Consider the following 14,923-nt stretch of genomic DNA (forward strand, 5'->3'; position numbering starts at 1 on the left):
AGACACTAGAAAGTGATGAAGAGGATATTCAGATATCTTAAAGAGACAACAAATTATTGTCTCTATTTCCAAGGATCTAAGATGAACCTGAAGAGATGCACAGATACAGATTGGGTAGGAGACTTTGATAATAGAAAATTCACATCCGGCTATCTCTTCTTATTGAATAGTGGTGTCATATCATGAAACAGTAAGAAACAAGCTTATGTAGTGCTGTTAACAATGAAAACTGAGTATATGTCTTGTTTAACAGTTGTGCAAAAAGTTATCTAGTCAAAAAGGTTTTTGAAACATTTAAAAATTGCTGAAGATAATGAAAATTCTGTTACAATGTACTGTAACAATCAAGCTACTATAATTTTTTCTAATAATCCCAAATATCATAGTAAGGGTAAGCACATACCTATTAAATATAATTTTGTAAAAGATATCGTTGACAAGAAAAAGATAGTTCTTAAGTATATCCATACACATGTTATGCTTGTAAATCCTTTTACTAAGTCATTAAGTAAAGTGTCATTTCAAGGACATGTAAAGTATTTGGGACTTCGTAGAATGTAGCATATTATAAAGACCATCAGGTATATAAAATGTCTTGATCTATTCAGTGTATATGTCTTTGTTACATTTGGATAAAGTCTCGGTGAACATGTTGGATAGTTGAGATTGATCCACTCACATGGACAATCATATATATTTGTTAGGTATAAATAGATGGAAGATCATTACTTATGAGACATCTAATGAAGTTATGAATAAAGACATACCTGTAAGTTAATGTCATATTGATAGTTGTATCAAGATAAGATCATTTATGAATTGATAATGATTTGAGTAAATGTACTCACCATTTTATGAACTTGCTAGAGGCTAGATTATAATTCATGAGTTGAATTCAGGATTAGGTATTGAGAATGTATAGATCAAAATCAGCATGATGTTAAAATTAAGAAAAATATGCACTTTTTATTAATAAAGAAAAAAAATATCATAGTATGTGATTCATACCACATGTGATACAACGATAATGATAGTAGGAGAATGAATGTCTGCTTCTATACTATGTGAGATCCTTGAAATTATAAGTTAATCTCAATTTTACCCTAAGTAACTATTTAACTGTCTACTTGAAGTTTTAATCAGAATTTATTACTTTAGCATGTATCCTAATGACTATGGATGATTCGGTATATGAAATATGACTAAGAAAATGACTGATTAAAATGAATGAATTCTAACTAAAAATTAATATTAAAATAAATTTACATATTTAACATTTATTTTATACGTCGACCAATTATATTTTTATTATGTATATAAAATTTAATTATGAATAATTATATTGATTGGATATATTAAACATGCTCTTGATATAATACTCATTATGAAAGATGTTTATGTTAATATAAATGATTTTTCTAGGTGAATGTAAGATTTTAATGATTCATGAAAGAGCGGCTATGTAAAATATAATAATTTTTTATCATTAATCACTCACTATATTATTGTTGCATAAATCATTTTTTTTTCTTAGGTATGAAATGAATGATTTTATTTGGGTTTTTTTTGGCCATTTGGTCTTTATGAAAATTTTATCCTTGTGACTCAACTTGGACGCGTAGAAAATGTTCGAGATAACTCTCACAACAAGACGTGGTTGTGGGTTGCCTTTAAAATATGCGTCCAAGTTGAAGATTTGTAGGAGAGGTGTTGTGTAAAAGTTTTTTTGTTTTTTCCCGAAAGCTACGTGTCTTGCGAAAACCTATTCGGAGGCGTAACATCTATTGCCAAGGGGATTTGATTTTGGAATTGGGAAAGGTTTTTTGATTTCAGTAATTGTCCTTCTAGACGACAAGCAAAACCATCATTCGGAAAGCGACAATTGTAAGTTTTTATTTGCATGCAATTATTCAATAATGCATATGAAATTAGCAATATAATCAACAGAGAGGACTCTTTTGAGAACTGATATACAAAATTAAATGTGGATAATTATAAAGAATGCCATTGATATTACCAGTGTCATCGTACAAATAAAAAAAAAAAAAATCTGTAGATGAACATTAAACGAATTGAAAAGGCACATTATATGAAAAATCAAAACCAGCTAACTTTAATGTACACAGGGAGAACTTAGAATAGCCAATGCTTCTTTTTAGGCCTGCGTTGCAGAGGAAGATCTACAGAAACAATTTAATGGAAAATGTTAGCTGCAGTAGAAAGCAGCAATGTAAAATATCATCTCAAAAAGGTTGGTTGATTGATGATGACCTCGTAGTTGGTAGATAGAATTATAGTGCACCTCGGACCAGAAACTCAGCCATAGCTCTGGAATATCAATCAAACAATAATAAGAATCATGGTGCACAAAAGCAAAGGTCATGGCAACAAAAAAAAGAATGAACCCATCTGCAAAAAAAAAAAAAAGAGAGCATATCGATTCACCTCTTTCCTAATTCCTATCTTGAAATTCAAGTCTCATATGTTTTAGTACATCTGTGTTTGTGATGTTCAGCTCGATTCATGTCGTAATCCAAAGTACAACTTATGCACACTTAGAAGCCGACCTCCAAAATATTAGTTCCTAATGAAATTCGAACTTTGATCCCTTTACTTATTCCTCTTAGTGTTTTACCACTGTAGGAGTCGTTATGGTACGAGAATAACAAGGCAGATCAGATGGTAGAGTGTAAGATTAGACCTGTCCTAAATAAACATGGATACTCATTGAACAACTCAGTATGATATTGTCAGGATTGCGTTTAGATCAGCAACTAACATGGCTATCAGTTGACTTTGGCTATGAAGAATCAAGGGCAATCAACATCGCATTGATCAACATGGCTATCAGAGTTGACTTGGACTAGCATAACCATTCAATAACATACTAACTCAGGAACTATTATTAATCCAACACCGAGTTCGATCAGTAGAGCAAAATTACATGATAAAGCAACCAGTGTTGCCTGCTTAGCAATAGAACAAAAATTTCACAACTTTCTAATTCTTGAAGGAATTAGTTAAATAAGTGGAAATAATACTGCAAAACCAGAAACATTATAATGGGATTGATGGAATGTTCTGCGCTAGATCAGAGTGTAATTTAACTTATTTTAGGACACTGGAAATGGGATTGTGCAGAATTACCTCTTTGAGGAGCCTGATTTTGTGGCACAATCTCAACAAAACACATATCTCTGAATGAAGTTAGAAGACATATTTTTGCTTGAAACTGCACATAAATAAGCAAGATTATTGTTATCAAAAGCATCTAGATCTTCTGGGAAAGATTTTGGTCAACAACAAATTATTCTCGAAATCATCTAGAATAACAGATCAGCCAACCACGAAAGAGGGACAGTATTTAGGTGGTCTAATCACCAGAGCGACTATAGAGCATCAATCTTAAGTGTGCATAAACATACTACTTCTGCATATCATTGTTAGATGTTTTGAATACGATTGCTAGAAGTGGCAATAGCTTTCTTTCTTTACATACCTAAAGAAATAAAGCAAGCTCGTTTAGTTGCACCAAATTGCAAGAAATAGCTCGAGGAAGATAATGCCCAGAAAAATAGAAGGAATACGTAGATAGATGATGCCCAGAAGTATAATAGATGAATAAAATCCACTTTTTCAAAAATAAACTTCCTTCAATTTTTATACAGAACATGAAATCATCAATTGATATCACTGATAACCAAAATTTTTATATTATTATTTTTGCTGCAAGAAAAATAGTCAGCAAAAAAAAAAAACTAGTTATCTCACACAACAAAAGGAACATTAGAACGGTCATAATTGTTTGGAATAAAGCTAGAGAGTACAAAACATGGATGGATATTCTAACGGCACAAGCAGATTACTGCCTTCTGCCATTGAGTTCATATAGTCATCCATGATCTCTTGATGATTATTTTTATTTCTATTAGTACATATGAAAGGGGCAAAAAAGTGCACTTCAAGAGAAGTGATTCTGATAAAAGACAGAAAATACCTAATGTACATACAAACAAAAGATAGAAAACATGATATTTGCCAGTATGACATAATGTAGAACAGGTCCTGATTAGTCCAAAGTAGTTAAAACTTAAAAAAATAATCATTAGACCAGGTAAATTCCATGACCGTTCCAAGAAAGAGGATAAGGTTTGAATTTCCATTGCATTGCTGACTCAAAATCAAGGTTCCTCATATAGAAGAATGTGGCAATTAACTTTTCAAACAATAAACATCTTGCAAGATTCTGGCAGGTGCTAATAATAAAAGCATAACAAGATCAGTCAGAATAAGAATGTATCAGAAAATAGTAAAATCGGTGCAGGATGTATACATCTAAATGAACCAAAATGAATATACCTTATCGGCTGCAGCTTGTAAGGTAACATGATCTCCCCATTCACCAGATCTGTATTATAACAGTACAGCAATATGTCAATGACCTATAGCTAGTAGCTTATCAAGAAAGAGCTACATAGATCATTTATTTATTTATTTATTTATTTTTTTAATTTTTAAATGAAAACAAGCAGCTCATCACTAGGCAGACACCACAAGGCATAGTGAGAACATGATGCCGGCAACTTTTAGACTTATTCATTTTTTTTCATGATGCTTTAAGCCAGCAGCACTTCATAGCTTCTGAATCAATATAACATTGAAGAAAAAGTAAATTAGTGTAAATCACCTACTTGGCCATTTTCTTATAATAACGCTTGTACTTCATGGGTACATATCCTTCATAATAAAGGGGGAATTCTTTAAGCTGCATTATAAAATGAAAAAAGAATGTGAGAAATCATGAAGATTTTCTTGTTCCTTTAAGATCTAAAGAAATTAGGATAACCTTCTAATGGAGTAACTAAACAGGACTACAAGACAAGGCCATTTAAGCAATCCAAATAATAGTTATAGAAATGCCACAACAGTCAATAGCGATAATAAAACAATGAACCAAGTAATATATAAATGGAATAAACTTAGTAAAACCTGCTTCACTATCTCTTTCCGAACATGCTTGTGATATTCTGAAGACCTGTAAAGCTGATCTGAGAGTGCACGAAACTTCGATATGTAGAGAATGTCAGTAGGTCCATTGAGTCTTCCTAGATCATATGTATTCACTTTAAAAATGTACCAACTAGATACCTGACAATTGCCATCACCTGAGACCCTAACTTCGTATAGGCCATAAGCATTTAATCTAGCACAGAACACAATTGTCAGTGTCAAATCTAATAAAACAGGAACAGAATGCAACTTTAGTGCCAACTGAACTCTTGTAAGACAGCATTATTAGCATGACCTATTCTTCCAATTCAAACTATATATATGAACAAACAAAGAGAAATGTGTTTATACATAGGGCTATAAATGAACCAAGCGTTCATGAACAAGCTTGATGTTAGCTTGGTAAAAGTTTGTTTATGTTCGTTCAATATACATAAGATTAATTAAACAAACAAGCTTGAATTGAGAGTTTGATAACATCTAAACGAGCCAAGCTCGAACCAAGCTCAAGCCAAGCTTGAATTGAGAGCTTGATAACATCTAAATGAACCAAGCTCAAAAGCTCATAAAAAATAAACCAAGCCAAGCTTGAACACTCATTTCAAAAGCTTGGTTCATTTTAAGCTCGGCTCGGCTCGGCTCGGCTCGACTTGGTTACCTTATCAAACAAGCTTGAACACCTCAAAGCTCGGCTCGGCTCGGCTTGTTTACAACCCTATTTATACAGATAAAGAGATGCACTGTGCAAAGAGAAAACTAAATTTCATTTCAGAGAAAGGAAGCAAACAAAACAATCTAGGGAAAATTCAATATTTCATAGATGAACTATTTTCATATGATGCAACTTAGGTACACATATTTGGGTGTGGTCACATATATGAACTTATATAAATTTGCAATTAGGTTTATCCATCAAAATAATTGAACAAAAGCAAAGAGAAAGCTGACTTCGTCATCTAGTCAACATTTTAATTAAATATATGTAATATTAATTTAAGGGGCAAAGTTCCTTTCTTTCCCTCCTATCTCTCTTCCGCTCTCCCTATTCCAAAGTTTCTTTCTGTCCCTTATATCTTCCTCTATCCATCTCTTCTCTGTTACTACCTAGGCAGCAACAACCATTGTCCTTTTCTCTCTCTTCCTCTTCTATCCCTCTCTCTTTTTCCCACCTCCCTAAATGAGGCTGCCTCTTTCCTTGTCTTCTTTCTTTCTTCCTATATTATGTCTCCTCTCTCATAACTTAAAGTGGGTAGCGCATATCATGGAAAAGAAAACAAACTTTAAAGTAGAGCTATAATAAGAGGCTTTAATTGGAGAAAATTAGAAAAATGTGAAATATAAGCATCTGTTTGTAGCCAATTAAAAATTGCAGGAAAGGAAAAGAACCTCTGAAGGAGCCGTTGGTGATCTAGACTGGCATCACTAAAGCTTGGGAAGAATGTATTTACTCGTGGCACATGCTGCCAGAATTTAAGTTGTTAGAAATTTCAAGTTACTTTCTTAGGGAAACTAGGTGAAACCAAGACGAGGAAAATATCAAACAGAAGTCTAAAATGTTTCATGAAGTATATGAACAAATGTGTGAGATCCAGTTGCAAGTTATAGAGACTAATAAGACTAAAGTCCATCAAATATTAATATGTTTGTATTTATGTTGTGAATAGTGCAAACTATTAAATAGCAATGTGATTGTTCATATTACAAAAGAAAAAAAAAAGTGTGCACCATCAGACCTAAAACACAACAAAAATTGAATGAGTGTTCTGTTAGCTTAGAAAACAACCATAATTTAGAAACAAGATGGCCAAATATAATGAAAAAAGTTAAAGAAGGAAACTATAAATTTATGTGGCATGGAAAGCAAATACTGAAAAAGGAACCACTGCATGTTCGATAATATTCTTCACATGAAATTTCATTTGCATCCATAATGTTTTTATACATAAAAGGACTCTCATAACCACAATAAATCATCCACTAATTCACAAAGTACCCAAAGAAAGAAAGGAACATCATCATACCGGCACCGAAGGCAAATTGGAAAGGCGTCTAGCAATTTCATTGTCTAAGTTGGCATATTCTTCTGAGAGAATGAGTGCAATCGTCCTATCATCCTTAGTATCATTCTCATGACAGCTTAATATATTCGTTGAAGGACCAGCTTGATTTTGAAATATATGTGCCATATGCAACCTGGAGAACAAAATGGTTTCAGTGTGGAAAAGACATTTAAAACATAGACCATGAAGTAATGTAAACTTGGAAAATATACAATCTGTTCTGATCCCTTTTTTTTTCTTTCCTATGAAAGGTTGAGGAGATCTCACCATACACTCTTGAGAAATGAAATGGTGTTAAAATATAAATGGAGCAATCTGTTCGCCTTTGTGACAATAAATGTTTTAAGGGAATTCTACATGCATAGTTTTTTCTGTAATTTGCCATGTGGCAGGGGGGCTGAAGCCTTGTTGTTGACATGCTGTAAATATGATCAAGTTCCCTGGATGTTCAGAAAACAGATACGATTTAACATCCAAGTGATTTCATTGTTGATTAGAAAACAATAATTACTGGACTGGATTAGTCAATACCAGTTTAAGTTCAGAAGTATCCTTTTAGACCTAATTTATAGTCCCCAAATTACAGAAAACACATCTCATAGCTTGTTTAACTTTTACCGTGGGCCGAACCTCTCTCCTATTCGTAAAATGAAAACAACCCCTGTTTAACAAAGAGTCCAAGACCCTTAAATTTCCACTCTTTTAAACCTACCTATACATCAACAAGCAGCTTTTTCAACAACCATTCCATTCACTGTTTTAAGATTAATATACACTCATATACTCTAAACTTTGATTTCACAAAAACCTTACTGGGTAGCACTCAGCTCAATTCTTTTTCCTGCATGTTCCTACAGCTTATCTTCAAATTGGTTGGTGGTCAACCATTTCGAATTTCTTTTTTCAGTAAAATGGATAATGGCCATCCAAGCAACTAGTGTTGTGGTCGCATGTTATAGACAATGAGGGATTTCTAGGGTCTACTTATTTGGGTTGATAACTCAGTGTATGAATGAGTGATCAGGTGGATGATTTAAAATTTTGATCAGGCTCATTCTTTGAGCAGGTGGATCTGGTCAAACATGGTCTCAAAGAGGAAAGATGGATGGCCCAATTTATTAAGCCAAAAAATTCCTTTCTCTTCTCCCCATGGGTTCTGCTATCATCACTTCTCCCTTGTTCACTATCACCACAATCCTCTTTTCTTCTGTCCTCGGTGGAAATTGTTGGAAAAATGTTGTAATATACATCCACCCTATATCCATCTTCCTTTAGTGACTGTGTGTTTATTATGATTATCATCAAATTCCTACAGCAATCAGTTTATTCTCACTTTTGTGCTGCAAGTAAACTTGTGTTAATGTCAAAACTTCATCATATAATTCTATAAACATATACAAATTAACGGAAAACAACAAGCTAGCAGGGCCGACCGGAGGGCGACACTGGGCGATGGCCCTGGCCCAGAATTTGGGACGGCCCAAATTTTTTTTTTTAGTATTATGTATTATAGGCATGTAGTTGGGGCCTTGGGTAGTTGGGCCCAAATTCATATTTCAGAACCTTTTGATATTGTCTTTTCCTTTTATCCTGTTAGGTTGCAATTTGCAAAGTGGTAAAGGAGTTGGGGCTGCCATGAAACAATTGGAAGGTATAATCTTATTTTTTGAAAAGTATAGGAATGATGATTTTGTTGCAAGTTTGACTATTACTAAAAGTCTTACATCATATATGAACACAGAGCCAATATTTACAACAAAGCATTATATTTTTAGGAAAAAATAATTTAATGAAAGAGAGGACGATGAAGTTTCACTATCAAAGTCCTTTAGAATTGATTATTTTGTTGTTGTTGTTGACATGACGATTGCTTCTTTAAAATGTAGATTTCAGCAAATGAAAACTTTTGAAAATATATTTAGTTTTTTATTTAATTCAAAAATATTAAGAACTTTGGACGATGATGAATTGCGAAAATGTTGTGTCAATCAAAAATCTACTCTAACTCATAACAATTCATCAAATGTTAAGTTAGATGATTTATTTACCAAATTAAAAAAATATTATAAATGACTTTACCAAATATAGTAATGTCTACAATTAATATACTTGAATTTGTTCAAAGTATAAATTGTTATTCAAATGTTGCAATTACTTATAGAATCTTGTTGACTATGCCTGTTACGGTAGCATCGGCTGAAAGGAGTTTTTTAAATTTAAAATTATTGAAAATATATATGAGATCGTCAATGTCGTAAGAAAAATTAAATGGATTGACAATTTTATGTATTGAGAAAGACATTTTGAAAAATCTTGAAACTGATAATATTATAGACGATTTTGCAAATAGAAATACTAGAAGACCTCCTAAGTCGAAGGATCGGGGCTGCAAGCTAGTCCAACAAAAAAGGAAAAAAAAAAAACGCATTTGAACCTACTACTTCCTAGCTTATACATACTGATGCAGTGACCCAACATCATCAAGGCAAAATAAGAAAATAAATAATAAAAAAAAAAAACTTGAGCAGAATCGAACAAGAATCATGCTGCCTCACTTGCTGACTGTATGGCCATATGGAGATTTTTTTTTCTCGCTCTCTGCTATTGTTTATTAGAAATATACGAACACAGGTTTTGATTGAGTGATTGGAAAGATAAAGTAGGATATCGCATTAGTGTGCCATTTATGATACCAACAACCCTGTTACTCTCCTGAGTAAAGAACGGAGAGAGAAGATTGAAAGTTTTGCCAATTTGCTTATCAATCTATAGTAAATAACCCTAAGATCATCATCATCAACTACATGATTCATAGTATTCAAAGTAACCAACAATATGAAAAAAAAAAACAAATCTTCACAAAATTGCTGCCCTCGTACTGCCATACAAGGACATTAATCTTAGCGCTGATGGAAAATTCCCCACTTTTCTTGAAAAGAAAACCGCACCTGGGTCAGAAGGAGGGAGACATGGATGGTTGAACGGGAAAACGACGAGGTTCTCCCAAGAACAAATGAAGGCGCTAACCAAAATCCCAAGAAATTGTAAGGGAAGAGGAAAGAACGAAACAAGAGGAGGATGTCGAGGAACCATACACTTGCAGAGGAAGCCGATTGATATGGCAACGATATCAACAAGCGACGAGAAAGAATTGCTTCGCTTCGATCGCCCTCTTTCGTCCACGTCCCGGCGATTAGCCCCGTCCCAGAAATGAATGATTCCATCACGGTGGCATATCTAAAGAAGTTAATTGTTGGGTTGATTTCATATTGGTCCACGAAGTTTGACGTGTTGTTTACCTAGAAATATTTATTATTCGTAAAAAAACATATGTTTTATTCGTGCACTAATTTCTCGATATTCTAAAGCATCCCTTCCCGACGGTATTTCTCTGAAATAAAAAAATCTCATTCTCCTGATTGTTTCACGGTTGATTATTAATTAATTTTATAATTTATCTTCTTTTTTTATTATCTAATATAAATATTATCATCTTTTACTATCATTATTAACCATGACAGATCCAGAAATTCAAACATAGAAGAATAATTTTTAGATGGAACAAGAGGAGGTATCTTCTATCTCCACCGATGGAACCCCATACCACTAGGGGTTCCATTACCGGCAAGGAGGGGCGACTGCCGGTGCCGCCCCCCCTCTGGATCCGCCCCTGATTATTAGATCTTTTCTCCCATAAACAAATACAATTAGTATTTACATATAATATTAATATAACAAATCATGGAATCAATTCACAATGTATGTGAAATGTATGATATTAGATCTTTTCTCCCATAGACAAATACAATTAGTATTTACGTATAATATTGATATAATAAATCATGGAATCAATTCGCAATATATGTGAAATGTATCGTGACTCATTTGACACACAGAGTCAACCTTTTATATATATATATATATATATATATATATATATATATATATATATATATATATATATATATATATATATATATATACATCGAAGTCCTAGCTCTCTCTCACTCTCGTGATTCTCCTTGCCGAGGTCATCCTTCGCCACGATGACTATGAGCCCTCTCTCAAAGGTGCCCTTCCCCGATGAGATGAGCCCTCTTTAGCTCTCTCTCTCCACCCTCCCGCGAATCAAGATTTTCCGATTCTCAGCCCCCACGGGCGGGATCAACCGGTTATGACATGGATTCTTGCAGCATGAGTCGAGAGGTCGAGGGTCTGTGGCAGCATATGCGATAACATCAATATCTGTCCGTGCTAAAATGCCTAAGACCACCATGTCATAGCCGGTCCCGTATTCACCGTGATTTACTCCCTCTCATACTTGTGGGGCCGAGGTGAGGGGGCCGCTGGGTTGGCGGTTCCAACCTTTTGCAGCAAGATTTTCCGATTCTCTCTCACTATAGCCTCCCTCGATGTGATGAAGCTCCCTACAACGAAGCGCCCCCATGACCTCAACCCTTGTTATGCCCTCCCTCGAGCCTCCCTCACTCGCCGTAGCGAAGCTAGGGTTTCCCCATGCCTCCCAGCTCCCTCCCTCGTCACGACGAAGCTCCATTATCGGGTAAACATAAATTTAGATAGCAAAAATGTTTAAAGGACAAAACTAGCTAAATTTTGATCTGTAAGTTTTATTTCCAAATTTAAACTTGCATATCGAAAAGTTGCTTCCCCTGTTGATTTTCTTCACTGTGTCTTGCCCTCCCTTGCTGTGACGAAGCTCTCTTGCCGATAAACACTTATGTTTTTCATTTTCTTATTAAGCATGTTTTGTTTTTATCTTTCTGTGTTATAATTCCTAATCGTTTGCTTTCAGTTTCTATCATTTTGTTTCCCCGCTGTGCCCTATCCTCCCCACTTTTTGCTATTTATCATTTTTAGAAATGACATGATTACTAACCGTATGCTTTCAGTTATATCAACTCAAGGAACCCTTAAATCTTAAGGAGAAGGAAAAATACATCCGTTTTTTGATCACTAATCATTATTGTTTTCATCTAATCACTATTGTTTTAAGGTATATTCATATTTTGATTTCTTTAATAAAGTTGATGTCATAGGATCGAAAGAGTGCGATAGAGGAGGATGAATATAGCTTTTTTTAAAAACACTCATATTCTTTTTAAAACAAAGTAACGCAATGGAAAATAGAGACTCGTTACGGTTACTTAGTTCGAAGCCTAGGTCGACTTCTACTCCAAGACTCGCGATCCTTGATCGCACTATTGGGCAATCCACTATAACTCTTTTTCTGAAAACCTCGGAGATAAGTAAATCGTATAATGAAATGTATAAGATAGTAACAACCTACTATCTTACTTGAAATAGAGTACAAAATAAGCAAATTAAAAGTATATCGACACTAGATATATGATGAAACTTGATCAGTACGTCTTGAGTTGAGCAGCAACTTGTTTGGTGATGAGTAGCAGACTTGTCGTACAAATAGGAGCTTTGCACAGCAATGAACACATAACAGATATACAGCCTCGGACCTCGAGTTTCACTTTTATAAGAATCGTCAACGTTTGATCGACCGATCCTTAGGTTCAGTAGACCGAACCCGCTCCCTTCTTCACTGAGATCTGATGCTGATTCGATCTTCGGACATTAATTAAATTTAATAGTTCAGTCGACCGATCTCTTTGCTCGGTCAACTGAACAGTGAACTTCCCTGTTCGCCTTTAATGTGATGAACTTCCCTATGTTCGGTCAACCAATCAGGTTGGCTTCTCATGTCTGCTTCTGATCGAACTGATCTTTGCCACATCATCAGTGTTTGGTCGACCGATCCTTTGGTTCAGTCGACCGATCAGGCCTTGATCGGATGTTGCTCTACATTGGTCTGAACTTGTCTCTGATCTGAGTTAGCCTTGTTTGGTCGATCGATCCTTCTATTCGGTCAACCGATCATGCTAGACTTGCAAAATAGAGTTATGCAGAATATTCCTGCAAAATAGATATTAGCATAGTAGTATATGATGCATGAGAAGTATTAGACAGTAGAACTATCTTGACCCAAATATGAATCTATCCTCTAACCATATAATCCAATTCATACTTAATTCATTACCAATTGATCACTCGTCTACAATTAACCAAACCACCACATAATAACACATTCTAAAACTAATATCAATATATTTATTGATCGGATCAATGTTTACCATGAAAATTAACCTTAATAACCCCCTTTATTTGATCCTCAGCTGAAGAAAGATCGCCACAGCAAATCAAGAGCCCCAAATACAAATTGGATTACTCCTCTATTAACTCACAGCTGGAGAGGTTCACTGCTGGAACAAGATGGTCGGAATTGTGGATTTCCAACTAATGCCTAAATTCTACAAAACTAGCCAATCATCACATCTCCACATTCCAAACAGAATATGAAATCAAAACCATAATATTCCAACACTTAGCATGACTTACCTTTGAACTAGATCTGTGATCTCTCTCGAAGGAAATCAGGATGATATTGTGGCGATAAGCAGAAAGCAAAGGACAGCGATAATGTGGCATCAACACAGTCAACAGGCGACGCCAAGTAAAGATCTGGCGCAATCAAGCAGCGATGAGGAGTGGAGGAAGAGGTCGGTCGGAGCAGTACAACCCGAAGATCGGAGATGTGATAACCAGAGACATAGCAAGGAAAGATCAATGCTAGGGCTCGCCCTTACCCTCTCTTGGCTGAAGATCTTCTTGAACTGGCGGTAACTCGGGAAAAAGAAAATCGGACGAACCTAGGGTGATCGGTGGAGGAAAAAGAAAGGCTCAGTCGGCGATCGGAGACGGGTTGTAATGGCCGACAGAGAGGATCTAGGGCACGACCTGGCGATTCCTTGCTCCTAGCCATAGTCAACGTGGGTGGCTAGAGCGGAGGAGTCGGTCGGCGCTAGGGCACAAGGACGACGGCGCCGCGGTGCTCACGCGAGTAGGAGAGCAGGCGGTTGTGGATCGGCGTCATCGGGTGCCAATGAGAAGAGGAGATGGAGCAAGGGGTCGGCGTGAGGTGGAGAGGAATCGGGTGGAGAAGGGAGAGGGCAAGGGGAATCGGCGTGTTGGCACAGAGAGGGGAAGAGGAGAAGGCTTCGACGCAAAGAGCTTAGGGAGAAGTGTTGGGTTTTTCGGGCCGCGAAAACCACTTTTCGCGTCGCGGAAACCCCGAATCACCCAAAGTCGTAGATCCGTGCAAGAAAAAAACTGAATGAAATACAAGTACGAGTTTCAAAACTTTAGATCTACTCCTAGATCTATGTGTTGAGAGCTTTTACCTTTGAAGCGTGCCCTCGCAATCCCGCTTGTCCTCGGTTCGCCGGATCTCGAAAGTGTCAAAGTAGACACTTCTCTATGTGTATCCACACAAGCAAGAGATGGAGAAGAAACCTTAGAGTGTGCTAGCACTCAAGCAAGGTCTCGGCAAGAAGGAGGAGAGGGAGAGAAGAATTGTGAGCAAGAGGAAGAAGATGAAATCAATTAGCCTTGAATGAAAATAAAACATTCATCCACACAAAAAGTGGTCGGCCACATTAAGCCTTGTAACCCCCATGGAATATCAAGAGTCATAACTCTTGGTAACTCCCATGAGGTGGCATTTGGTCAAGTCAAACTTGACCAAATGAAGAGGCCTTGATGATGTGGCATTGGTCAAGTCAAAGTCAAGTCAAAAACTTGACTCTTCATCTTCCTACTTAAGTCAAGTAAAACTTGATCACTTCTATCCCTTGGTTGATCTAATCTAACCATTGGTTCAAGCCAATTTTAATTTAATGAATCTCTATTCATTGAATTAAATTAATTAAATGAGTTTAAGTCCAAATTAGACTCACTTAACACATGAACCAACTTGAGTCCAA

The 14,923-nt window shown here is 35.7% G+C and overlaps 1 protein-coding gene across 3 annotated transcripts; it reads right to left on the minus strand.

Annotated features, from left to right (window-relative positions):
- Window positions 1-1,975: 1,975 nt before the first annotated feature.
- On the minus strand, window positions 1,976-10,321 carry LOC121975984 (OVARIAN TUMOR DOMAIN-containing deubiquitinating enzyme 12-like). Of its 3 annotated transcripts, XM_042527941.1 has the most exons (11): window positions 10,166-10,313; window positions 10,019-10,092; window positions 7,032-7,203; window positions 6,397-6,470; window positions 5,149-5,203; window positions 4,990-5,064; window positions 4,692-4,765; window positions 4,360-4,408; window positions 3,148-3,232; window positions 2,272-2,328; window positions 1,976-2,180 (listed from the first exon to the last, which is right to left on the minus strand). In XM_042527941.1, exons 3-11 carry the CDS (start codon window positions 7,194-7,196, stop codon window positions 2,134-2,136), a joined length of 681 nt encoding a protein of 226 aa, XP_042383875.1. In that variant the 5' UTR covers window positions 7,197-7,203; window positions 10,019-10,092; window positions 10,166-10,313; the 3' UTR covers window positions 1,976-2,133. The 3 variants fall into 3 exon arrangements, with proteins under 3 accessions (XP_042383875.1, XP_042383873.1, XP_042383874.1); XM_042527939.1 differs by having other exon boundaries at window positions 4,990-5,203; XM_042527940.1 differs by lacking the exon at window positions 10,019-10,092 and having other exon boundaries at window positions 4,990-5,203; window positions 10,166-10,321.
- Window positions 10,322-14,923: the final 4,602 nt, after the last annotated feature.

This window comes from Zingiber officinale, chromosome 4B (assembly GCF_018446385.1).
Source record: "Zingiber officinale cultivar Zhangliang chromosome 4B, Zo_v1.1, whole genome shotgun sequence".
Taxonomy (NCBI): domain Eukaryota; kingdom Viridiplantae; phylum Streptophyta; class Magnoliopsida; order Zingiberales; family Zingiberaceae; genus Zingiber; species Zingiber officinale.

What these genes read in the sequence shown, in the direction of transcription:
- LOC121975984 (XM_042527940.1), bottom strand. Translation starts at nt 7,196, where the DNA reads ATGGCACATATATTTCAAAATCAAGCTGGTCCTTCAACGAATATATTA. An exon ending in TACAAGCTGCAGCCGATAAG is followed by an intron (nt 3,233 to 4,359) that starts GTATATTCATTT and finishes ATTTATGTGCAG; the next exon opens with TTTCAAGCAAAAATATGTCT. An exon ending in AAATCAGGCTCCTCAAAGAG is followed by an intron (nt 2,329 to 3,147) that starts GTAATTCTGCAC and finishes TTGATATTCCAG; the next exon opens with AGCTATGGCTGAGTTTCTGG.